General features: G+C 35.9%; 7 protein-coding genes across 10 annotated transcripts in view; 2 read left to right on the forward strand and 5 right to left on the reverse strand.

Moving 5' to 3' along the window:
- Positions 1-633, reverse strand: part of LOC106317932 (cleft lip and palate transmembrane protein 1 homolog) — a 3,436-nt gene extending 2,803 nt beyond the window's left edge. The window contains exons 1-2 of the mRNA XM_013755749.1: positions 248-633; positions 23-169 (exon numbers count right to left, since the gene is read on the reverse strand). Of these exons, the coding sequence (XP_013611203.1) occupies positions 23-169; positions 248-481 (381 nt within the window). The 5' untranslated portion in view covers positions 482-633. The remainder of the gene's footprint in view (positions 1-22; positions 170-247) is intronic.
- Positions 634-1,379: 746 nt separating this feature from the next.
- On the forward strand, positions 1,380-2,581 carry LOC106314141 (vesicle transport protein SFT2B-like). The gene is made up of 5 exons (XM_013752076.1): positions 1,380-1,505; positions 1,678-1,751; positions 1,858-1,975; positions 2,082-2,140; positions 2,344-2,581. Exons 1-5 carry the CDS (start codon positions 1,380-1,382, stop codon positions 2,420-2,422), a joined length of 456 nt encoding a protein of 151 aa, XP_013607530.1. The 3' UTR covers positions 2,423-2,581.
- Positions 2,582-2,679: 98 nt separating this feature from the next.
- LOC106317934 (26S proteasome non-ATPase regulatory subunit 14 homolog) lies at positions 2,680-4,487 on the reverse strand. The gene is made up of 6 exons (XM_013755752.1): positions 4,257-4,487; positions 3,910-4,087; positions 3,736-3,817; positions 3,377-3,553; positions 3,124-3,291; positions 2,680-3,041 (listed from the first exon to the last, which is right to left on the reverse strand). Exons 1-6 carry the CDS (start codon positions 4,384-4,386, stop codon positions 2,850-2,852), a joined length of 927 nt encoding a protein of 308 aa, XP_013611206.1. The 5' UTR covers positions 4,387-4,487; the 3' UTR covers positions 2,680-2,849.
- Positions 4,488-4,915: 428 nt separating this feature from the next.
- Positions 4,916-6,555, reverse strand: LOC106316350 (50S ribosomal protein L24-like). The gene is made up of 6 exons (XM_013754226.1): positions 6,445-6,555; positions 6,202-6,280; positions 6,022-6,117; positions 5,686-5,789; positions 5,450-5,586; positions 4,916-5,201 (listed from the first exon to the last, which is right to left on the reverse strand). The coding sequence occupies exons 2-6, from the start codon at positions 6,259-6,261 to the stop codon at positions 5,119-5,121; spliced, it is 480 nt and encodes a 159-aa protein (XP_013609680.1). The 5' UTR covers positions 6,262-6,280; positions 6,445-6,555; the 3' UTR covers positions 4,916-5,118.
- A 553-nt stretch (positions 6,556-7,108) lies between these two features.
- LOC106315805 (probable carboxylesterase 18) lies at positions 7,109-8,329 on the forward strand. Its single transcript, XM_013753628.1, has one exon. It carries the CDS (start codon positions 7,191-7,193, stop codon positions 8,196-8,198), a length of 1,008 nt encoding a protein of 335 aa, XP_013609082.1. The 5' UTR covers positions 7,109-7,190; the 3' UTR covers positions 8,199-8,329.
- A 4,548-nt stretch (positions 8,330-12,877) lies between these two features.
- Positions 12,878-18,744, reverse strand: LOC106319471. 4 transcript variants are annotated; one of them, XM_013757805.1, is made up of 21 exons: positions 18,283-18,742; positions 17,795-17,857; positions 17,423-17,685; positions 17,256-17,355; positions 17,098-17,175; positions 16,882-16,941; positions 16,649-16,753; positions 16,387-16,497; positions 16,126-16,167; positions 15,934-16,038; positions 15,722-15,855; positions 14,609-14,874; positions 14,400-14,521; positions 14,276-14,318; positions 14,107-14,198; positions 13,939-13,987; positions 13,758-13,828; positions 13,556-13,669; positions 13,349-13,449; positions 13,185-13,230; positions 12,878-13,057 (listed from the first exon to the last, which is right to left on the reverse strand). In XM_013757805.1, the coding sequence occupies exons 1-21, from the start codon at positions 18,454-18,456 to the stop codon at positions 12,998-13,000; spliced, it is 2,199 nt and encodes a 732-aa protein (XP_013613259.1). In that variant the 5' UTR covers positions 18,457-18,742; the 3' UTR covers positions 12,878-12,997. The 4 variants fall into 4 exon arrangements, with proteins under 4 accessions (XP_013613259.1, XP_013613258.1, XP_013613257.1 ...); XM_013757804.1 differs by having other exon boundaries at positions 12,997-13,230; positions 15,722-15,849; positions 18,283-18,744; XM_013757803.1 differs by having other exon boundaries at positions 12,997-13,230; positions 18,283-18,743.
- Positions 18,745-23,196: 4,452 nt separating this feature from the next.
- Positions 23,197-23,577, reverse strand: LOC106314143 (GPI-anchored protein LORELEI-like). Its single transcript, XM_013752077.1, has one exon. It carries the CDS (start codon positions 23,575-23,577, stop codon positions 23,197-23,199), a length of 381 nt encoding a protein of 126 aa, XP_013607531.1.
- Between the last annotated feature and the right edge of the window lie 1,286 nt (positions 23,578-24,863).

Consider the following 24,863-nt stretch of genomic DNA (forward strand, 5'->3'; position numbering starts at 1 on the left):
TTTTTTTTTTTTTTTTTTTAACCTCAGATGGATAATACTTGAGTGACTTTGTCCTAACACTCTCTGGAGTCCACACAGCATAAGGCATATTCGTCTCATGCCAATAAAGCGAACCTTCGTTACTAAAGTCACTGAACTTCTCTTGCTCTGTAAGATAAAACCACATATCCTGCACACAAAAAAAAAAAAAACATTCATTGGTTAAAGAACAAAATCAAATCTTTGAATTCTCTAAGTTTATTATTACCAATGATTCGCCCTTGTGGAAGAGATTGGTCATAAGGTGATGAGTCTGGGTTGGATCCATCGGTTTCTGCTTAGGCGAAAAGAACTTTGAAGCAAAGTACCAGAACACGGCTATCCTCACGATCCCTGAGATCGTGGAGCCGAACCCTCGCTGCTGCTGCTGCTGAGGTTGAGCGCCGCCGTTGCCGCCTGCCGCATCTGCCACCGCCGCCGTTTGTGTTACCGGCGGGGCCATGTTGTTGAATCGTAGAGGAGGAGGAGGATTGATGGATTCGAGATGTGGAAGTCGCCGAGAAGATTGTTGAAAAGCAGCGTTGGATTCGATTTAGAGAGATGTTTGAGGGAGATTTTGACTTACTTTATTTGATTTTATTTTGGGTTATGATGATGACGAAGCTCTTCCAATGTAATGCAAGTAACAGTGTGACACACACCCATGTCCTCTATATTTTAGATACTTTTCAATTTTACCCTCTATTTCTAAATTTGATATATACCCCCCTGGAACTTTGATTTGATATTTACAAAAACTAATGCTCTATAAACTGATCAAACACTATTTCTCTAAAAAACCGATATATGCATTATCGGTAAAAATTATTTTAAAACGATTAAAGTTGGTTAAGATAAGTTTAAATCAATCTAGATTAGTTTAAATATGTCAAATCAAGTAATAATATTAGGATAAATCCATAAATTTCTCTAATTTATATTTTCATATGCCTATTTTTTATAATTCATTAAGATAATTTTATAATTAAATTTAAAAACTAAAATATATTTGAGAAAATACAGCTTTAATGGGCCCAAGAGTTAGCCCATTTATATTTTGAAATAGAAAACCCAATAATAAAGCCTTTCTTTCTTTTTGACTACAATGAAGGAGGACGAAGAAAAGCTTAGTTTCTTCACTTGAACGCATGGCCTAATTGTGCAGTGAGATCTGATCAGTTCCTGATACCTCAACTAGCAACGAAGAGGTTAGGCTGACTCACATTGGAACCTCAAAGGCTAAGGTTGATCATGTTTCACGGAATGTGACTAAACTTGGTTAGATAACAGTTCTGAGTGAGTCGCAGATACAGTAGGATACATTCTTATATGCTGTTTACATTAGCTTTTATTCACTGTATATGTCTATGAAGTTTATCCTTTTGGCTAATATGTTTTTTTTTTTTTTCTACGTCCGTTTCCATGAAAAACAGAGATTCTATGGCTTTGCTATTTGCTTGTCAGCAGGATTGACCTGTACACTTTTGGTAAGTGCAGATCTTATCCATCTTAAAAGAAGGGAATCTTTTTCTTTAATCATATGTGACCTTTAGCTTTATTTTTCTTCTTCTCTGGAAATTTTTGGTACTTTGCGTAGTCTTGGCTCCTTTACTAGTGGAAATGTAACTCTTTATCGTTTTGCCTTTGTGACCAATTCAGTCAATGCTTGTTTTCTTCAATCCGGTCAAGTTTGGCATCACATTCACTCTTGGAAATTTGATGGCACTTGGGAGGTCCGTACTTGGAATTTTTTAGTTTAGCTTCTAATATTGGATTTGGGTTACGCTAGTCGTCTGTGTGGACAAGTAATTTAAGTTACATGTCCTTTTTGTATGGCAGCACAGCATTCCTTATAGGCCCACAGAGGCAGGTGACGATGATGCTTGACCCAGCTCGTATCTACGCTACTGCTTTGTATCTAGCCAGCATTATCATTGCCCTGTTCTGCGCTCTCTATGTAAGTTCGGTTTTTCAATTCAATCTTCAGGAGGACAGGAAATTTCCAGAGCATAGTAAAAGTTTTATGTAGTGAAAAATAAACATGTCATTTTCTCTGTGTAAAGGTTCGTAACAAGCTGCTCACCCTGCTGGCTATCATTCTTGAGTTCTCTGGTCTTATTTGGTACGCAAAGTTTTATAACTCTCTCCTTATTTACTCTACATGCAGTCATAATGCAAATTATTTACTCGTCGAGACATATGATATATTAGCCTGAACTAGGAATGCGTTGGTGAACTGAATGCTCTACTTATATGGATGCTGAGTTTGTCACAAAAGCTTTCTCATTCATCTTGGGGAATCCCTTGTCTTCTTTAAAACTGTAGGTACAGCTTGAGCTACATCCCTTTTGCAAGAACCATGGTCTCAAAGGTCTTCATGACTTGTTTCGACACCGAGTTTTAAGCAGCCCTATACACGTCGCCTCAGAAGATTTTCATCCCAAAACCACTGTGCTCTGATGAATGACTGGTTTATGTTCAAAGCTGAACCTGTTTGAAGGAAGTTGAAAGCGCTAATAGTCCATGCTCGAAGGCTTATCTTTGGAGCACGCTTTGGTTTATGTTTGCTTCTCAACATGAAGTTCCTGTCTTCACAAATCCTAGCACAGATTTTTTGGTTCCTAATTGCTGGAACATTCTGAAATTTTAGTTACACCACTATTTAGTTTTGAATGAAGTAAAATCAATCCATAGCCTTCATGGAAAGAAGGAAACCAGATAGTACAATACAACCTTATCAAGTGCTAGGAGATAGGACATAAAGAGAAGATTCAACAGAAAGAAAACAAAGAGATGCAGAAGAACAAAGCTGACTGGAAAAGTGAAGTTCTCTAGAAGACAACAGTGTCAAGCATGGTGCCTAGTGTCTGAACAATGTTGGAAGACATCAAGTTGGAAACATGTTCTTCCAGATGCTTCTTTGCGTCTTGTCTTCCCACATTCACGATCGCCAGTTTCTCTGGTGACAACTCGTCCTCTTCTTGTACCGCCTTGTTATATTTAGCAGCCAAGCTCAACATTTCCTGTTAAACACCAGTGTCAATGAACATTATGCGACATGTTTGAACAAGTATAAAGATTGCAATCTACTCTGTTTTATCTTACCTGAACGGTCTGTTCGTTTGTCTTGGAGTGAGTGTCAAAGCGTCTTAGCGTCAGGCCATCTGTCCATTTCTTCTTGTGGAGGTTTAGTAACATCTTCTCCTCGAGCTCGTTCTTCCTGTAGTTGATGGCTATTGAGTAATAGTGTCTGTTCAATCCATGAATCAAGGCCTGCATAGTAGTATCCAAAAGTAAGTATCAGGGACATCCTTTGATATTGTTCCAACTTCAAGAAAAAAACATGTTTCACAATCACCTGGATCGATGGTTTGTTCAAGTGTCCAAGGTTGGACGTTGTTTGACGAGGCTCTTGCCCAAGCATAATGGTCTGCGGGTTAATCGAGCGGAAGGCATCAATCACCACTTTGCCCTTCACACTCTGAATCGGATCAACCACCACAGCTACAGCTCGCTGGTTCAAAGCTTCAAAACTCTACAAAAGCACACAGATGTTAAACAATGAATATGCATAATCCAATCCAAGCTATATACACAATTTCCACAATAGAAACCCAATCACAAGTCACAACAAGGTATAGACGCAAGAAGAGTAATATTGAGCCATTAATACAGTATACATAGACCAAGTATCAACAGAGCAAACACAATAGATACCTGTTGAGTGTTAATATCAACACCAGAAAGCCAGCAGCCAAACCCAGGATGCGAATGATACCAACCCACCACCATTTCAGGTCTGAAAAACAAAGATCCAAACCAGGTTTTGTTATACATTCTATAAAAGTAGATTGGTGTGAAAAAAAAAAAGAATGAGACTTTATATTATACCTCCCAGTCTGTTTAAGCATGTCAAGCATATTAGTCTGGAAAACATGATCAACAGCTTCAACACTAACACCAGTCCCACTCTGAGGCATCGCGAATACGTCCACAACCCTCACAGTGTACTCATCCACGAACTCTCCAAGCATCAACCCCATAACCTCCATCGGAACTCCAGCTCTACCTGCGATATTATCATCACTACGCAAATCCACGTGGCACTAACTAATATATCTACGCATGAGATTTAGATCGATAATCATCCCTAGAGTTCCGTAACAAGGCGGAATCACGTAAAGCGAAAACGAATCCGAAAACCCTAATTGGAGGTTAGGGATTTGATGATTATTTACCGTGTTTGAGCATCTTGAGGAGGGCCAGAGAGGAGATGTAAACCTGCTCCGAGGTGTCGAGAGTCGGAGAATCTGGAGATGCGTGGCCTAAACCGCCGCCGGCGCCGAAGATTCGCTGTAGTCTCTCCATAATCAGATTGAATCAATCGTCGTCTTCTTCGCCTGGGTACAAAGAAAGAGAGATCTTATAGAAAAAGCTCTAGAGAGAGAGAGAGAGAGAGAGTTTTCTTTGTTAACAAGACAAAGACGGAGATGGATCATCATTAAGTGAAGCTATTTACATATAAGTCCTCGTATACTTTATTCGTTATTATTTTTGACCCCATAAAAATATATAATTCATTGCCTACCTGTTAATTCAGAAACCAGAATTTTGAATTGAACCGAACAAATTGAATTGAATTTAGCTCTCAGTTATATTTCGGTTAATTCAGTTTTTCAAATTTCAGTGTTAATTTGGTTTGAAAAATTGGTGTAAATTGATTTTTAGTTTGAAATGCTGATTGCCAAACCGAATTGATAACCAAATAAATGTTGAAATGTGTCGATCGGCTCATAACCGAACATGAACCAAAAACTAAATTTCGGTTCAGCTTCTTGGGCTCGATTAAAAACCACAGGCCTAACAGGGAATGCTGAATATTATTGTACTGTGAATCTTTCTCCCAATGTTTTTATTTGGCACCTTAAAAAGTTCACAAGAGTTGTAAAGAAACAAGAATAAAACTTCATCAGCTTCTTCAACATAACTCCATCTCACAGATCTTGAACCTAAACAAACATTAATGGATGGGGGAAAATAATCTTTTTGGGAGCAGCAACATTTTTTTTTAGAAAGAAACAGTAAAAGAAGGTAGGTGACTCAAAGATCAGGCATGCCCTTTCCTGTTTTAGCATCATATGTCTGCTCCCAAACAAACTCCATTGGCGTGTCCTTAGGTCCAGCTGCGAAAAAAAAAGAAAGATTTTGCCAAGTATTAATCCTATGTAAGAAAAGCAAAGCTATTACCAAATTCTTTTCAATTTTATAATGAGATGTCATGTTATGTATGTGGTTCAAATCAAGATTTAGTATTTAACCTCCAGATTTTGAACATGTAGAAGTGTAACAAATAGGGTTTAAAATGTATAGCAAACGAAATGTATAACAAACAAAAAAAATGCCATGTTAGAGATATTGAGCTTCTATTTACCGGTAGTGGGTCTTGGAGTAGTCCTTATCTTCAGAATCTCTGGACGAGGGATTATGGAACCAGAGGTGCCTGTGCCTCTGGCAACTCTTACTTTTGTACCATCCTCTAGGTACTTTACACCAACCTTGCAAGGCCTCCTGAGGTAGAAAGGATATTAGGCAAATAAGACACTTCTCGCTTTGAGCAAAGACACAGTAAATAATGAGAGTAGTACAAAGTGGAGTCATCATACATACCCAGTGACAGGATCAACAACTTGGACATTAGAGGCGTGAAGAGGAGCCTCCACCGTGAAAATCCCTCCTTCATGATCAGGGCCTCCCTTTATATGCTTCTTGATCTGCCAATACAGAAGAAAATCCAAAACAAAAAGAGTTCAATTAGAACAATTTAAACCATTACGTTTGTGATTTTTGCAATACAAACAAATGATGCTGGAAGTCAAATATAAGAATCAAATGAAGAATGATAGTGTTAAGCTAGTGAAAGGATCCTGATTCAAAACAAGTTCATACTCTAGAAACACAATCAAGGGGGGAAAAACATGATGCAAGACAACAACATAGTCTCACCAGATTCTTTCCTTCAACAATGACACGGTTCTGGGATCTGATGACACGCTTAATGGTTCCAGTCTCACCCTTATCTTTCCCTCGAATTATCATTACCTAAATAAAAAGACCAAACACACTACATTTAGACGAAACCAAACCAAAGAACCACAATAAGAACGGGACTGTACTCTCACTCACATTATCTCCTCGAAGTATCTTCCAGTGTCTGATGAGCTTCTCAGCAGCTTTCCAACCCATAGCTTCTCAGATGAGAATCCTAACACATTACATCACAAGCAAGAGAAAAAGTCTCACTTTTTACATTTCTATCACAGAAACCACATGATATCTATACTTGATTCCGATGGATCTACTTCGAAATCTATAGAATCTTCCGAGAAGCAAGTTTGGTCTAAGGAGAAGATTTGAAGGAGCTTTTACCTGTGACTGTGAGGGATTAATCGAGTGAGTGAAGAGCAACCAACGGCGTTGAAGGTTTATGTGATGACGACGGACTACAGGCGGCGTTAGCGACGGTGCTGAAAAAGGTCGGGAGTGTTTTGATAATACCTTTTTGTAGGTCGGCCCAATTAATGTAAAGGCCACAGGCCCAAACAAAATCATTGGCCGTTGAAAAGTATATATTATTTGGACCTGAATCTCAAACTTTGGCGCCATGGCTATTGACTTGACTATACAGATTTGTCCATGATTAATTATATAATTGAATGAAATTGAATATTTGATGCAGATTTGACTATTTACGTGAAATTACGTCTCTCCTGCGAGATGTATTGACTATATGTCATGGTTCAATGCCAACAAACCATGTCGAATGCTCCTACTATCAGACTCCATCACGCTGGCCATGTTGATTTGGGGATAACTTCAACAGCACAATACTTGAAGAAACAGTGATTACTTAAGCCGTGAATTTCAAAAGATTCGAGATTTTTTGGTTATATATCTTTCTTCTTTTCGTTAATTTTCAAAACTCCATCGATGATATCTTTCACACGTAACCATAATCTTCATTAGTTATTAGTTGTTCTTCTAGCCATTCCTTTTTTTATCAACAAAAAAAAAACACAGCTGGAAATATTTATTTTGAGCATATATATACACAAGTAGTCAAGTACATGTCCAACCTCACAGTTCATTAAACTCCTTCACGTTAAAAAATAATAATGGCAACAGAGTCGCAACCTAACCACCAGAAGAAGCTAATGATTCCGTTTAAAACAAGAATCGCCCTCACCGTTATCTCCACCTTCACCGATAACGCTCAGCGTCCCGACGGCTCCATCAACCGCCGTTTCCTCCGCCTCTTCGATTTTCGCGCCCCTCCCAATCCCCAACCAGTCCACTCCGTCTCGTCCTCCGACTTCGTCGTGGATCCTTCCCGCGACCTCTGGTTCCGATTATACACTCCTCACGTCTCCGGCGACCGTATCCCCGTCGTGATCTTCTTCCACGGCGGAGGTTTCGCTTTCCTCAGCCCCAATACTCCTCCCTACGACAACGTGTGCCGTAGATTCGCCGGAAAACTACCGGCGTACGTCGTCTCCGTCAACTACCGCCTCGCTCCGGAGCACCGTTACCCTGCCCAATACGACGACGGATTCGACGCCGTGAAGTTCCTCGAGGAGAATCGCGGCAAGGTTCTTCCGGCGAACGCCGATCTCTCGAGGTGCTTCTTCGCCGGAGATAGCGCCGGCGGGAACATCGCGCACAACGTGGCGATCCGAGTTTCTCCCGCGCGTTGCTTCGCCGCCGTGAAACTCGTCGGAATTATCTCGATTCAGCCGTTCTTCGGCGGAGAAGAGAGGACGGAGGCGGAGAGGAGCCTCGTCGGAATGCCTCTGGTTTCGCCGGATCGGACGGACTGGTGCTGGAGGGCGATGCTGCCGGAGGGGGCGAACCGGGACCACGAGGCGGCGAAACCAAGCGTGGTTGATATATCGGGTCTGGATTATCCGGATACGATGGTGGTTGTGGCCGGGTTCGACCCGTTGAGAGATTGGCAGAGAAGTTACTGCGAGTGGTTAAAGTTATCCGGGAAAAGAGTAACGCTAGTCGAGTATCCAAACATGTTCCATGCGTTTTATATCTTTCCTGAGCTGCCGGAAGCTGGACAGTTAGTTCAGCGGATTAAGGATTTCGTTGAGGAGCGCGTGGCTTCACTCTCGGCTTAAAAAAATTAGGGAAAACTGTTTTTAGAGCAAAAGAATAGTAACCATGTCTCTTTAGACTAATCTATATTTTGTGTCATATTTTCTTATAATACCCTTTAATATTTATGAAAATAATTTTAATAAATAGTTTTACAAACAAAAAAAAATTGGAAAAATAGTAATATTTGTTAAAATACCTATATGAATTTAATGGTATATTTTTCAGTTATAAAAAATTTAAAATTATAAATTTCAGATTATGTACTAAAAAAAATAGAAAAGACATTCTACGAAGTAGAAAACGAAATCTACTTTTTTCATTGAATCTACAATTTTTAGAATACATGATCTACGTAAATAGAAGTATTCTACAAATATGTAGAATACACATTCCGCGCTTAACCTACCATTCTAAAATTCTTAGAAATCAAAATCTACACATTAATCTAATTCTAAAACATGAAGAAACCGACTTCTACAGATTTACTATAAATCTAAAACATGTAGAAATCAAATTCTAAACATTACTATAATTCTAAAAAACTGTAGAAACTGATTTCTACATATTAGTTGTATTCTACGGATAAGAAATCAGTTCCTAAAAATATGGAAACAAAATATTTGAGAATATTCACTTTTATATTTTAAAAAAAAAATCGATTTAAAAAAAAAAAGAAAAACGAAAAAGGAACAAAAAAAATTGAGAATATTCACTTTCATCCCAGAGAAAAATATCCTATTTTAGAAATTCAAATTCAAAGGGTTGCTACTGGTTGTTGTCGATGGAGCATTCTTTAAGAGGCGTGTCCTATTTTTAGAAATTCAAATTCCTATTTTTAGAAATTCAAATATTTGAGAATATTTGAGAATATTCACTTTCATCCCAGAGAAATCGAGTTTAAAGAGTTGAAATCATGCTTGGTCGGTTCAAATCAAGTGGGAATCAATCCGGATATAATCATACAAAACCAAAAAAATCGATTTGGGATTCTTTCCTCGGCACGGGATCGATCGATCTATTATTACAGATCGGTCGATCTATGTAAATCGACCTTCGCCGATTGAGTGAAATGGACCAGGTCGATCAGTATATATTTCGCGTTTTTTTTGTTCTGAATAATGATCGGGATCGATCGATCCACTATAACTTGTAAAGTGGGATCGATTGATCCCCTTTGTCGAACTCAATATATATCTTTTTAAAAAAATTATAATTTTAAGGTTATTACTGCCATTTTGAAAAAAATTAGTCTTATAGGACATAAAATAGTATAAATTAGTCTAAAGGGACATAGTTACCATTTTTTTGCTCTAAAAAACCAGATTTCCCAAAAAATTATGATTATTTATTGGTTAACTCGATTAATAATGTATTATGGTATGCTTTTAATAAAAATATGTATTGAGAGGTATGCTTTATCAATTAAATTATCGTTCTTTATTAAGGTGTGTTTTTTATAGATTAAGATGTATGATTAGTCTACTGTCATTATAATCCAGTGTTCAGGTATTTGTTTGTTTTACACTTCATCAGTATGAACCGGCCCTGGGAAGTAGCGAGAGAAGTACTGGCTTCCCGTCTTCTTAAATAAATAAAAGAGATTGATCTGCGTGCTCGCGCGAATATTGGTTCTTACATTTTTATATAGATTGATATTTGTTTTTTATACTTAGTGTTATATATTTTTAGATACGTCGTAATATAACTAATTGTGTTTAAAACACCTAGATCGAATCATGTAATATGGTTATTTTTGGTGCAAATATCTGCATCCGTTTCTGATACATTTGTTATTTAAATATTTTTAGGTTCTATACATTAGAATCGATCTCATCCCGACTCAGAAAGACTCAACTCAAAATTCACACATAAATTTATAATATTCGAGCGGGACCTAGTTAAAAAAAAATGATATCTGAAAAAAACAACTCATACCTAAATGGATAGCCAATGTCATGGCTAACTGATTTTATAAACTAATAAAAAGACTCGTTCTATGTGTTTGGCTAAATTAAGTGAAATAAAAAGAGTTTTTTTAGTAAAATAATTATATGAAGTGAAAAATTAAGTGGCAATAAATGTAATACATTTTTATTATTTTGATTTAAGTTATTATTTTATTCACAAAAAAACACATCTTTGAATTATGTTTTTGGCTACGTAATTTTTCACCGATTGAAACTAAATTTTTGTTTAGTAAAACAAACTAAACCAAACGTTTAACCATTTACAAAACTCAGTTATTTTATATCTTTGATTTTATAATTGACACAAATTTAATGTTGATTAACTAATAAATAAAAATCTGCACTATTATTATTATGATAATATAATTAATTATGTGATGTATTGTTAAGGTAATATAATTAATAAAATTGTTAAACTGAGTTAAATATGAAAAAATAATTAATGTAATTATATTAATAAAATTATTAAAATGACACTATACTTTTTTTATACTGCTATCAATGTTTTCAAACAATTCGTATTTATACTGCTATTTATGTTTCTAAACAGTACCAAAATGTACTTCAATTTTAATAATATAGATATATACTTTCATTTTGTAAAAATTTCCAATAATTTAGGCGGCAAAACGGGCATGGTATATAAATTTTGTTCAGCAACTTCACTCTTTTTTCTTTTAAAATTTCCGGCCCAAAATATTTTTACAAGTTTCAGGACTAGACCTGCACTTTTAGTCTTTTACTCATTTTGTAAATCTATAATTTGTAAATGTTTTATCAGATCCGGTTCTGAGTACAGCTTAAATATTTGTTTTAATCTCTAAATTTTCAAATATATATATATATATATATATATATATATATATAAGTAAAGCGTATGCTTTCTAATTATCAAAACAATATATTAAAATTAACCTAAAAAAATTATTGTCCATTAAATTTTAGATTTGGTCATGTGCCTAACACAAAAATTTGTTTTATTGTATGAGTTGATTATGTGTATGATGAGATCCAAGAATGCCAGCAAGTAGTCCATTCCTAGGAAAGACAAGTTGTCTGGTAGTTTGGTGTTAATGTGAAGCGCACATAAATGCAGAGAATTTTGGTAACAAAGTTTCAATGGCGGTGTGGTTCGGGTTTTTTAGCTAACCCAGTTCCACCCCGCTGTCCCTGAGTATCGAACTGGCGACCTCGGGTAGTCGTGTGTGAGAAACATTCAGTACTGCCGCTAGGCCACCTGACGTTCTCAAACTTTATGGGTTGAACTTTTTATAGTGACTGGGCTCACCCCGAAGGGCCACCTCGCCAGAAACCGTATCCCACGTTCAGTACTGGCCGTAGCCCACCTGACGCAGGGGTTTTTTAGCTAACCCAGTTCCACCCCGCTGTCCCTGAGTATCGAACTGGCGACCTCGGGTAGTCGTGTGTGAGAAACATTCAGTACTGCCGCTAGGCCACCTGACGTTCTCAAACTTTATGGGTTGAACTTTTTATAGTGACTGGGCTCACCCCGAAGGGCCACCTCGCCAGAAACCGTATCCCACGTTCAGTACTGGCCGTAGCCCACCTGACGCAGGGGTTTTTTAGCTAACCCAGTTCCACCCCGCTGTCCCTGAGTATCGAACTGGCGACCTCGGGTAGTCGTGTGTGAGAAACATTCAGTACTGCCGCTAGGCCACCTGACGTTCTCAAACTTTATGGGTTGAACTTTTTATAGTGACTGGGCTCACCCCGAAGGGCCACCTCGCCAGAAACCGTATCCCACGTTCAGTACTGGCCGTAGCCCACCTGACGCAGGGGTTTTTTAGCTAACCCAGTTCCACCCCGCTGTCCCTGAGTATCGAACTGGCGACCTCGGGTAGTCGTGTGTGAGAAACATTCAGTACTGCCGCTAGGCCACCTGACGTTCTCAAAAAACACTCTTGCTGAGATTTGTAGTATTGTTTTGTTACGTTTACACAGAGACATGTGAAATTTCTCACCATTCTTATTTTGATTTGTGTATGTAAAATGATTTGTCAATGTAAACATAAAAAGAGGTTGTGTTGATACAATCGGGACCAATATTTTTCTTTTGTTCATAAATGTAGCTCATGTTTTCTCACCTTCTTTGTTAATAGTATCACTTGTTGTTTTTTTTTTTTTTTTTACTTAGTATCACTTGTTGTTTAGACAAAATAATTGATTTTTTTCATCGGATCCTCCGTCTATCATTTTGCATTGAGTTAGGTGAACTATTTCTCTCTTCTAGATTCTCACAATTACTTCCAAAAGTAAGAAATGATTTAATACAGACATACACGGAAACGCAATGATAGTCTCACGTGTTGTATTTCAAGGTTAATTGTTTATTGTGTCCCAAACAGGTTAACAATATAGAATGTAATGTGAATCCAGAGGCATTAATATTTGCAGTGATAAGTGTAACTTTAGTAGGGTTCTTATAAATACAAGAAACAGACTGTTTTTTTATTTTCATTTCTCATGGATAAATTGTTTGACAAGGCCTTATATAATCTACACAACAAGGTGGGGCAATCTAAATGATTTGCAGCTGACATAAGCCACATCCAAAAATAATACTCCCACCCATTTATAAAAAATATCACTTTAACATTTTTCACACAAATTAATAAAATAATTAAAATGCATTAAAATTCTTATTAATTGTACATATTCAACAATAATGTTTAAGATAAGTAAAATTATTTATAAAATCAATGCATTTGTAATTAATTTTAAGCTGAAAGTTGCATTGAAATTCTAAAATGATATTCTTTTTGTAACAAAAAAAAATGCTAAAGTGACATTTCATATGAAACAGAGTGAGCAGTGTTATATACAAAAGTCTCTCATTTGTTAAACAAAAATCCTTTCTTCTTTCCCTTCTTTCCCTTCTTTCTCTGCAGAGCCTGCAACCAATTAGCAAAACAAAACAAAAAAAGTAAGTAACCTTTGCTTATATCTACTAATTCGTGGCTGATTACTTTTCATTGTCTTGGTTTCATTGTCTTCTAGAGATAAAAAAAATGTATTTACCCTCATGGTAAATAATCTCAGGGTGAGTACTATTGCATCTCTTGAGCTGCCAAAGACAACAAAATATTAATAATCGTTAGTGGGATATGAAACAGACATAGACTGAACTATAGGAACACACAAGACTGTATCATTTATTGGACCACAATGTGAGTTCTACTTACCAGCAAAGGTCTGCTGATCCATGATCTCCTCGTAAGGTATACTCAATACCATTAGAACCAGTTATAACAAATGCTTCAGGTTGCCCGAACGGGATTGTTACCTAGAAAGGTACCAGAAGAAGGATTTTAATAGTAGTTCAAAGAGAAAGTCATTAACATAAAGACAGTGAGAAAAGACAGAAACAAATAAGGCAGCAGAAGTCTTACAGCAGTAGAAGATGAGAACTTTTCTGCAACCATGATATCGTTACTACACTTGATACTGTAACCTTCTCTCTTAATAGATAACATAGCTTCTTCCCATATATCTAAGAAACCAGTCTGTTCAAAGCCACATGCATATGAAAGTATTAATCCAAAGAATATATAATAGCCCAAACATAGGAGTTGGAATAGAAGATATTAATACCGAAAAAGAAACTTCGTATGAAGCATGACCACTATGAAGAGTCTTCTCAATATGGCTCTGCATCTCTGGATCTGTGAAAATATAAAAGCGGGTTACTGCTACCTATCTCTATGCCAAGATATATCATTAAGTTCTCCAAGAATGCCTTAGATTTAAGGGAGCCACTGATGGATAAACTTACGGCAAGCTATCTTCCGATTTTCATTGGCAAAGACCTTGACAAGCTCCCCCTAAAACCAGAAAGTAAAGCACATGAAAACCTATAACTAAGTCTGCAGGCTAGAATACTGTAAGCACACCAAAAGCAGCTCTCATGCTAAAAGCTCATTCATGCAAAAAAGATACTAACCTTGCGGTTCCTGTCATCTAAAGGCTGAACTTCAATAGCAAGATATAAATCAACATCATCAGCAGTGACTAGATACTTTGGCTGCTTTGCTCCTGCATTAATTTTTTTTTTGTCAGGGACTAACTTCTTACTTCCATATAAAGATATGCTCAGCAGAAGGGAGATGTACCGTCAATGTAATTCACTGATCCATCTTCTAGATGACAAACCCACTGAAAAGTTGATGAAGAGAAAGATTTAGATGCAACTTAACATAAATAAGAAAGTTCTTTTGTTTTGTCTTTCGTATGTACCTCAAAATTACAACTTGTTGTTCCATTAACGGAGTAACCACAGGCCTGAAGCTCATGTCCAGGATAAGGCTCTCCTGAAATTTGGAGGTCCTCTATAGCTGGCAACGGGTCATCATCCTCAGCTGGTCAACAATGGTTTCAAAACATTGAGACAAGTGAAGAAAGGCCGTAAAGGAATTATTAATATACAATTATGATTAAATCCTTACCCTCCTCGGATGAGGAAGACGGTTCTTCAAGAACGGGGGACAAGAGAGGAGAATTCGAGGAGCTAGGAGGATCATCAACCGCAGGCACATATGGTTGATTTTTGGTATTATCTGACTCTCCTTTTGCATCTTCCATCACTATCTTGCTGAGAGGCTCGAGAAACTGAACATGCTTAGTTGGAGTGTCCTCTACTTGCTTCCAACCACGAGATTCATCTTCACTAGTAGTACCTGGTTGCTGAGGCATCTCAAAACCTGGGAAGTGACTGGTACACATAAACACACATTTAATCATCTAAACTATTCAGTAAGCATACAACCAGGAGATCACTAAGAAGCTAGAAAATTATTATAGTCATAAGTCATAACAACACCTTATTTGCTCTATGAATAATCTGATTCTTTTGAGAAGTGAGTTTATCATGTCTCCCAGATGGGACATGAATTTATAAAAGCTAAGCATAGGAAAAAAGTCCTTTGAACAATCAATGTGCAGGACGAAGAATAATTAGCCTATAACAAGGAATTTTTCAGGGTCAGCACAAAGATTCAAGAGTCAAGATTAACTGCCAAATTAAATATAATGACTTTTCAGCTTGTTTTTATAAGTCAAGAGTCATCGGTACAATGAATCAAATGAATTTTAATTTTTTTAAAGAAAAGTTAAGATTTAATAACAAACAAAGAGGCAAAGATGTAGCCATCACTCCTTTTCTCCCCTCATGGGTAACAAAGTCAGTCTTCCGGATTAGATCCAACCCTAAGAAAGAGAAGAAGCTAAATGTTTTGTTTGTAGTTATTTGGATGAAATAAAAGTGAATGAAGGATCCCAACCCTATGATATAGGCCTGCGGGTTCAGGTAGTTCGGTTTTCAGTTAGCTCGGTTCAACATAAATCGTATCGAATTAACCCGAAATAAAGTTTGGTTCGGTTTGGTTTTTGAAAATCCTACTGAAGTTTTTGATTTCAGTTATATTTTGTTAATATTTCGGATAAGTTCGGTTTGAAATTTGGTTAGTTCGGTTCTGGTTTTTGGTATGGGTTAGTTATAGTTTTTGTGCCAGTAGTTTGGATACAGTTTGAAATAGCAATCTATGCAGTGGAAAACTCACACGTTCACTAGAGGCGAAAACCTTCTAGAATCATCAAACTGGAAACTACTCGTAGTTGAGCTACCTGGCTCATCTTGCTGCCAGCGCTTTGAATCCCACGCCATGGCTGTTTGATCATATAGAGAATCCTTCGTTTGGTGAAAACAAAAGATGTAATATAAGACTCAGTTCATTCAAAGCTTATGATAAAACACTAAGGGATATGAAAGTACTGAGTGTGTTAACGCTACACCAGCTGCGGACAAAGAGGAATTATTTGAGTGGTTCGCATCTGACTGCCAGGGTGCTAATTGATATTCTGACTCCTTCAACTTTGTCTAGTGCATAATAAAGAATTAGAAAGAATCATTCATCAAAGGTCAGTGCAACTGCAAATGAAGCAGACACGGAAACAGTAAACATACCTCACTAAGAAGGAGCTTCTCTTGTAGATGCTTAAATATAACCTGAACACGAATGAACATATCTATAAATATTATTCACTAATGCAACGAAACAGCTCAAACTAATAGGTTACATCATACAGTTTAGAAGTCAAAGATAAAAGCTAAAGATGTACAAACCTACAACTGAATAACAACACAAAAATGTTAATATTCCGACAAAAGTTATGACAGAAAGACAAAAAGATAACAAGAGACATCACTTAAGATACTGGAACTGACCTTTACATTGCTAACAATAGACTGTGCATCAGAATCCTGTGGTTGTAGAGAATACTCAGATAGAAGAGGCAACAAGTATGATACAAATGCAGATTTCTCTTGCTGTGTAGCCTGAAAAAAAAAAACAGAAAGGCTCAGTTGCACTATGAAGTGGTCCAAAATGTTGACGACACTGAGGTGCCAGAGGCAAATCCAATTTTGAAAATTCAATCATTTCATAGTTTTCACCCTAAATGGTACCAAAGATACAAGATGATAGTACCTGCAAGGCATATGTTAGGCGTATATTTTCTTCAATTATCTCTTGTCTGTAAGAGAGAGCTTTTGATGCGGCGTCAACAAGATCTTCTTGCTGTTCATCAAATGCCTGTGTTACAACAGCCAAAAAAAAAAAATATTTGAGCTCCCAAAACAACTTCCAAATTGAAAAGATTCAGTACATGAAGAAAAAAAAAAAGGTATGTAGAAAAAAAGAAGAAGAAGGAAGAGACCAACCTGACGCATGTAGGCCATTCGCTTTTCCAGAATATATTTTTCATTGCGAGTTTGAGCTTCCTAAAAAGAAACCTACAATGTTAGTCACATGCTTTCACATAAAATCAACAAAGAGGGTAAAAACTAGAGAGGAACCATATGCATCAATATAATCCAAACCTAAACCACATCCCAAGGAGCTACAAAAGTAAAGTAACTAGTAGCTGCAGGACTCACCTTAACAGAACAGTCAGTAAGATATCTCCTCAATTGCAAAATTTGTTGTTCGTTTTCCTGGACCTTGTGAATGAGGTCCTGCATAGGTTTACATAGTCAGGCAAATAATTTTTCATTTTACACCAAGAAAACCATAACATAGCAAGTGTGATGCAGACCTGCTTCCAAGCATTACCCGAATCATTTACTTCTCCAACCGGCATAAACCCATGAGTAGATGAACTGAAATGTGTGACATGCGCTCCTTCCAACTGCGTTCTATCAGAAATTGAACGGTGAGAATACCAAAAGTAAATTCAGCACATTCTAGTTTGAGTTTCAGTACCTCATAAGAGAGGGACTAGCTCCTTTGACAATGCCATTAACCATATTTTGCTCAGATGGGATCTCGAAACGATTACTCACAGTAGCTTCTTCGCCGTTAGAATTCACATGGTTGTGAACAACCACCATGCCTAATGAATCGGCATCCGAAGCTTTGATCACAGTCTGCTTCCCTTCAACTGGCTGGTGAGCCAAGCGAGAGACAGTAGTAGTATTTGACTGATCTCCAAGATTAGATGCTTGTAGAAAGGATCCATCTGATTTCTAGGCAAAGATAGGGAACAAAAAGCAAAACTGTCATGTAAAATCACAAGTAAAAACTAAAGGAAAAGATACTCAGAGAAACACTAGTTCTTTAAACCAAAGTACTTACATATCTAGCAAGTTCAAGAGTACTTCTCTTAAGTTCAGCCTTTAAACGGCTATTCTCATCCACCTGCTTAGAGAAAGAACACTGTCTTAGATGCCTCAAAACACTCATATGACAAACAAAAACCATATGCTAGTTGCACATGAATTCTAGATTTAGGATTGAACCTTAAACGTGCAGCGGCAAATGGTAAGGGACGAGAGACAAATTCTACAATCCAGATACATATTCCAAGTGTTCTAAAAATTGGCCTAGTCAGCAAATCGGGTCTAAGCAAAACGAATTTTCTAAAACCACTTCTTAAAAAATTCGGTTTTAAGTATTAAAAAATTCGGTTTAGACGTCCACCTAAACAATAAACCTCTATACTCTATAAGACACCTAACCACCATCTAGCTATTTCTTGAACATTGCTTATTCTGGCCCCAAGGCGAGTGAATGAGTAAGTACTTGCCCACAAAACCAAACCAGTTCCAAACAGAGACACAGACCTGCTGCTTGATGGTGGTTTCAGCAGCTTCAACAGCTTTGATGACGAGCAACAAGTTATCATTTTTAAAGTCTTTCTCCAGCGAGCGAGAAGAGTCTTCAACACCCACTTGAGAAAACCTCTCGGCAAGTCGCTCCACGTGCCCGTTCTCCACCCCCTTGCTCAAAGCTAACATCTCTCAGAAGCTGGACGAAAGGAGTCTACTTTCTTCTCCCCCCTGCTCTTCTTTAATGCTCATCTGAACGCGTTTAAGTAACCAATCTCACACGTATGAAACCCAGAAGAAAAATCTGAGTAAGGAAATTTCAAAGGAAAATGAGAGTGTTGATAAGGACGAGATTCGTAATCACGCGGTGACTAAAAAAGCCAAAGAAAAAAAAGAAAAAAGTTGGATTGGAACAAGAAAGGAGGAAACTTTCCTCCTCTCCTCTCCCTGTTGTCGTCGTCTTCAATCAATCAAGCAATCTCTGTCTCTGTCTGATTTTAATTCGGAGTGTGCGCTGACCTTTGACTTTAAACATTGGTCAAAACTTTTCTTTTTAGTCTACAAATAATAATATTTAATGGTTTATTTTTGGGAAAATTACTTAAAAAACGATGAAGTTGACAAAAGTTGCAATTTAAACTTTGGAGTTTAACTACTAACACTTTAAACACTGAAATTTGTTTCAATAACATATTAAACATTGAAACTAACTTACTTGTTGCACACGTTAAAATTGTGACCGATTACTGTTCATTAGCAGGTAAAACCGGTGACGTGGTGGTTTACTTTTAATTTTTTTTAATTATTTTAATTAATAAAAATAAATAAAATAAAATATAAATTCTAAAAATTGATACAAATTCAGAAAAATATCAAGAAACATAAAATAAAATTCAAAATAAAAAAATAAAAAAATTATAAATTCAAAAATTTAAAACAAAAATAAAAAGAAATTGTAAAAAACGACCAAAATTAAGAAAATTAATAAAAAAAAAATTTGAAGTTCAAAAATAAAAATAAAAATAATAAATTGTATAAATCCGTAAAAAAAGAAAAAATAGGAAATTTATAAAAATATGGAAAAAAAAATAAAAATTGAAAATTAAAAATTAAAAATTAAAAAATTGAAAATGAAAAGTACTTGAAACCGAACCTCTTTGTTTGTTATGTAGGCATTTGAGCGTTTGGGTGTCCGGATTCAGATCCTTTGGATCCTAGAGATTTGGACTCAACAAGGCACTTGAAAATATAACCTTTTGCCAACTTCATGGTTTTTGCCAATTTTTGCCACACGGTTTTATTTTTTCCATTTTTTTCTTAATTTTTAATCGATTTTAACAATTTATTTTTGTTTTTCTTACTATTTTTTTGAATTTGTACATTTTGATTTTTTATCCTTATTAATTATCAGTTTTGGATCCTTCGGATCCTAGAGATTTTGGACCCAACAAGGCATTTGAAAATTTTCGGTTCGGGTTCGACATGAGGTGATGGTGGCAAATTTAATCATATCACTCTAAAAAGCTATTACGAGATATAATAGGATTTTAAAAAATTTTGTTGACAGTTAATTTTTTGAATTTAAAAAAAAAATATTTTTTTGACGTTTTATCAAGTATTTTCATTTTAATTTTAATTTTAATATTTGAAATTTTAGTTTTTTTTTTATTTCTACCAGATTTTATTTAAAATTTCCTATTTTTTCCTAATTTTCATCGGTTTTTATAAAAAATTATTATATTTTTTTGAATTTATAAATTTATTTTTTTCCTACTATTATTTTTGAACTTTATTTTATTTTTTCTTGATTTTTTTCTGAATTTGTATCAATTTTTAGAATATATATATATATATATATATTATTAATTAAAATAATTAAAAATTATTTTTCTTAAAAAGTAAACCGCCACATCACTGGTTTTACCTGCTAATGAACAGTAACCGGTCACAATTTTGACGTGTGCAACCAGTAAGTTTGTTTCGATGTTTAATATGTTATTGAAACAAATTTCAGTGTTTAAAGTGTTAGTAGTTGAACTTTAAAGTTTAAAGTGCAAACTTTTGTTAACTTCGTGGTTTTTTATGCAATTTTCCAGTTTATTTTTCAATGACTTCGAGTTTTATTAGAGTGTGATTGGTTATAAAGATGAGTAAAAATCGTGAAAAAATAAAATGGAAATAAGAGAAATGAAAAATGATAAAGGTGGAGTAAATCTTCTGGTCTCATAATAGTTGAGAAAAGATTTACTCTGGAAGTGATTGGTAGTTGCTGTAGGCGCTGTCCACAACCCTATTTATTTCTAAAGCATCAAATTCAGAGCAATCAAGCTTTAATTTTTTTTTTGTTGCTGTAGGCGCTGTCCACAACCCTATTTATTTCTAAAGCACCAAATTCAGATCAATCAAGCTTTAATTTTTTTTTTGAAACCACATCTCTTGAAATAACCTACAGCTGTACAAATGCTATGCAGAGCCAAATATCCAAAGTAATTTTTATTACTTTCCATAAAATTCTACAGCAATACAACAAAAAAATTACAGATTTTTTTCGACGGCAAAATTTTTAAAGCTACAGCCATTACCAATCAGAACCTCTATTTTTTTCTCATCTTTTTTCACCCACTTTATTTTACTCTAGTTATCACTCTAAACAATCCTTCACATCTTTAATTTCATTTTTCTTTTCTATAAATTTATTCTTGTCTGTTTTTTTTTTTTTTTGAAACACATACATTTATTCTTGTCTAGTTGTCTGTTATACGAGAAGGATTGTTTCCTAAGCAGAGATGTTTCACCCTTTCAGATACATACATAATACATTGTCTGAAACACCAACATCTTCAATTAAAGAGCAGTGAGCTGCTTCATCCCTTTCAAGCTAGATCTAGTTTATATGTTTCTCTCCTCATTGTAAAGTTTGCCAGAACCTACTCTTTCAACCAAACATATTTTAGTCAAGGTCACAGAAGACGTAGTTCCCTAAATAATTGAATGTGTAGTAGCATCATGAGCTCCTTTCAGCGTATACCTGCAACAGGTTTGTATTACTCTTGATTTTTTTTTTGTCTAACACCAACTCTCTTGATGTTTGCATTACATTATATCAACACTTAAAACTTCTAGGCTAAGAGTGAATGATCACACTGTGACATGGCTTCATCTTCTTATACGTAACTGAGAGCATTCTGTTTTTTCTACCTGTGGTAACAGGTTCGGCTGATAGGACTGTAAAGTTCTGGGATCTTGAAACATTCGAGCTAATTGGTTCTGGTGGACCTGAGGTACTACTCCTTTATGGAAGGAAAAAAAGTCTCTCGGACGCTTATCTGTTTCTCAGAATTTTGATCCTTCGACTAAAGAAACAAAGGCCATTGGAAGGTCATCAAAGCCTCTCGGAAGGTTGTCAGTTTCTCAAAATTCAGACGTTGCTAAGGAGTCAAGGACGTTATCATGTATGCTTGCTTCTATTACCTTTCTTGTCTCTTCTTACTTTTATGTCAGAGCTGATTAAATTGTTTCATCTGCTGTTTGAAGCCACGGGAAGTGTACCAAGCACTCCTCATAGGCTCAGTTTAACCTGTGTTTCAAAGGCCGCTTCTGGTGCTGTCTATAATGCTGCCGCGTCAAGGAGAAGTTTTACAAAAGCTAACCAAAAGGCGAATCCTGTCAATAAGGCAGCAGATTTTGTTCCAATGATTGTCCCTAGAGAAGACCCTAGAATAGAGCAGGAGACTGAATCCAGAGCAGAACTTGATAGATGATGTTCTCAGTTCTAAGCAGGCTTTAGTCTTTGTTTCAGATGACTTGGTAAGCCACAGATCAAATAGAGATCCAAGTCCCACTGAAAGTTTGAAAGGAGGTAACTCTTTTGACCCTGCTTTCTCCTTTTTTTTTTAATTAAAAATGAGTCGGTCCTCAGGCACATCTCTCTTTCTTAGTTTCATGCTGGCTTGCAGTCCCCCGCCTTACCACTCGGCCATGCCTCCAAAATGATTTGTACTAGATTCAAATTTTCTCTTGTTTTTTTTTTCTCATTTGTCTAAACATAAACAGGACGGTTCCAGTCACACGTCATAAATAGGGAGAGAAGAGGAAGATTTTCCAACTTCGAGGGTCCTGCTTCAAAATTTTCGGATCCTAACATCCACCCTTCAGATATGGTAATAGCCTTAATTTTTATTTGAAAATTTAAGTTCTGATTTTTAAGAAAAAAATAATAATCACTATTATATATGAATTTTTAAATTTAAAATTAGATAACTATTTGAGAAATGTCATTTTAAAACTAGATTGAATTACTTATAAAATGTCATTTTAGTTTTGATTACATGTGTAAAAGTGTAAAAAAAAACTTAAAGTACATAAATTATTGATTCAATTATATCTTGTAATAAATAAATTTTGCAAACAAAAATAATTCTTTCCTTAGAATATACAGATAAAAGCTACTTATATTTTAAATCTTATAAGCAAACAATAGAAGTGTTGTAGCACAGTGGTAACTACATCTATACTATATCTCGGGACGTTGTTTTGTTCAATTTAACGGTTGAATAACACAATGTTAGTCAAGGTAGGTTTTACATACACGATTTAGAGTTTAGGTCTATAATTCAAATTAATTTTTATTTTAGGTTGTATTTATCACTTATCTTTTGTTTGGATACGAAAATGCACGACGCGAATAGTAGAGGTCGAAAATGATTTTCCCATCATTACTTCATCATGCTAGTTTGTTTTCACTTCATTCATGTTTTTTTTGTTTTTACTTCATGCATGTTCATTATTTCATTTGCATAAACACTTCTACGTTGAGAACTTCTACGTTGAGATTATGTATGTAAATCTTATATTTATAACAAATTATTTAAAACATAAGATATATGGAGACCACTATAAAATATATGGCGAACATTAGGACCATCCAGTTTATGGGCAATCGATATGTTGTCTGCCTTGTAGGCAGGTGTTTCCAAACAATCCCACCGGGCAGTATCCACCATAGACGTTGATGTCGCTGAGCATAAGGGTCAGACAATCGGTGCTCTCATCGTTAAGGTAATTTTTGTACGGACATGCAAGCTCCTTGAAGGCAGCACAACATTGACGGCTTGGGTAATGGGGACCTTTGCATTGGCTTGTTATGATCGTGTAGTTCAGTATCTGAAAGTCAAGTGGACACTGAACTTTCTCGGACTGAAGCAGCAGGTTTCTCGATGAATGGACGGTGTAAACACCATCTGAGATGAAAACTGAGAGCAGAAGAAACAAGGAAAGAGAACTAGAGAGGAGTTTGATGATCAGCTTCATGATTCTCTCCTGGTGGTTGAAGAAGTACGAGAGACCTCTGATATATAAAGACACTGGACTGAGTGTGTGAACAGACCCAAACCAAGTTCGTATGGGCCAGAGATGGGCCTGCTGCATTACCTGGACAGAAGTTCTAGGTGTGCTGTGAGCTTCCCATAACAGGTAAACACAGATAAGAAGATGACTGAAAATACGTTTTAGATTTGTTGCTTTCTTGGACAAGATAATAATATCAACATTATCTAACAAACTCCAGCTAATCCTCTCTACTTTTGATCACATCGCATCTAAACTTGCGAAGATGGTAAGTAAATATATACCAACAGCCGAAGATTTGCTTCTTTTTTTTTGACAAAACAGCAGAAGATTTGTTTACACCCGTGTTACGTGTATATGGATAATTATAACATTTAACTAAAATAAAAGTCATCTTTACAAACAAAGATACTGCTTTTTCCACAATAGATTCTATTCACACTCTTTTAAGTAGCCTTCTCCACAATAGATTCTATTAACACACTTTTAACTTTGCATCTATCTCTCTGTTCTAACTTTCGATCCAAACAAGCAAAGAAGAAGAAACGAATGGGATGCATAATGGTGATGGAGTTTGAGAGGCAGAAGAAGAAGCTAATAATAAGCATGTTATGTAGAATCAGAGCAGTGATTAAGAAGATGAAAGACAAGAATAAGAAACTGATCAGTTTCAACTACGATCCTATTAGCTATTCTCTTAACTTTGACTCTCCTTAAACCTAAAATATGTCTTCTTTCTGTTTTTTTCTTCTCTGTATCATCTTGTGTGATACATGCACGTTTCTGTTTAGGTCTGTTGTTTATACTATGTATAAATGGTATTTTTTTGTAACATACATGCTATGTATAAATGTATTAGATTATTATTAACAGCCTGAATATCTTCCTCAATGCTAATTTTTAGTGTGGGATATATTTAATATCATCAGTCGCTTTACTTTTCTGTATCGTTATGAATCGATATTTACATGCTAATACCAATATTCCTCAAAGAACATTTCTTTAATCCATATAAACTGTAATCTCGATCTAAACCACCAAATGATGATGTTATAGCTTTAATTGATTCATTCTTATCAAACTAATCACCTATCTAATCATTTTGACGCAAGATTCTTTTAATGAGTGGGAAAATTAATACTAGTATAAAACTGAAGGGAGAGAGTTAAGACAATGGAACCTTCTGAGTTCAGATAATCCGCAAACCCCATCTATAAGTACACAAACAGACGACAAAATTATCAAAAAGA

This window comes from Brassica oleracea, chromosome C9, assembly GCF_000695525.1.
Source record: "Brassica oleracea var. oleracea cultivar TO1000 chromosome C9, BOL, whole genome shotgun sequence".
Lineage (NCBI taxonomy): Eukaryota > Viridiplantae > Streptophyta > Magnoliopsida > Brassicales > Brassicaceae > Brassica > Brassica oleracea.

Excerpts from the sequence above, each read along its gene's own strand:
- LOC106314141 (XM_013752076.1), top strand. The coding sequence starts at position 1,380 with ATGTCTATGAAGTTTATCCTTTTGGCTAATATGTTTTTTTTTTTTTTC. Across the intron at positions 1,752-1,857 it reads AATTTGATGGCACTTGGGAG|CACAGCATTCCTTATAGGCC; the intron begins GTCCGTACTTGG and ends TTTGTATGGCAG. Across the intron at positions 2,141-2,343 it reads GAGTTCTCTGGTCTTATTTG|GTACAGCTTGAGCTACATCC; the intron begins GTACGCAAAGTT and ends TTAAAACTGTAG.
- LOC106317934 (XM_013755752.1), bottom strand. The coding sequence starts at position 4,386 with ATGGAGAGACTACAGCGAATCTTCGGCGCCGGCGGCGGTTTAGGCCAC. Across the intron at positions 4,088-4,256 it reads CCTCAAGATGCTCAAACACG|GTAGAGCTGGAGTTCCGATG; the intron begins GTAAATAATCAT and ends ATAATATCGCAG. Across the intron at positions 3,554-3,735 it reads TTGATATTAACACTCAACAG|AGTTTTGAAGCTTTGAACCA; the intron begins GTATCTATTGTG and ends GTGCTTTTGTAG.
- LOC106316350 (XM_013754226.1), bottom strand. The coding sequence starts at position 6,261 with ATGGGTTGGAAAGCTGCTGAGAAGCTCATCAGACACTGGAAGATACTT. Across the intron at positions 5,587-5,685 it reads GTTGTTGATCCTGTCACTGG|GAGGCCTTGCAAGGTTGGTG; the intron begins GTATGTATGATG and ends TTTCTACCTCAG. Across the intron at positions 5,202-5,449 it reads TACTCCAAGACCCACTACCG|CTGGACCTAAGGACACGCCA; the intron begins GTAAATAGAAGC and ends TTTTTTTCGCAG.
- LOC106315805 (XM_013753628.1), top strand. The coding sequence starts at position 7,191 with ATGGCAACAGAGTCGCAACCTAACCACCAGAAGAAGCTAATGATTCCG.
- LOC106319471 (XM_013757803.1), bottom strand. The coding sequence starts at position 18,456 with ATGTTAGCTTTGAGCAAGGGGGTGGAGAACGGGCACGTGGAGCGACTT. Across the intron at positions 16,498-16,648 it reads GCCTAACATATGCCTTGCAG|GCTACACAGCAAGAGAAATC; the intron begins GTACTATCATCT and ends TTTTTTTTTCAG. Across the intron at positions 13,450-13,555 it reads AGTTCTCATCTTCTACTGCT|GTAACAATCCCGTTCGGGCA; the intron begins GTAAGACTTCTG and ends GTACCTTTCTAG.
- LOC106314143 (XM_013752077.1), bottom strand. The coding sequence starts at position 23,577 with ATGAAGCTGATCATCAAACTCCTCTCTAGTTCTCTTTCCTTGTTTCTT.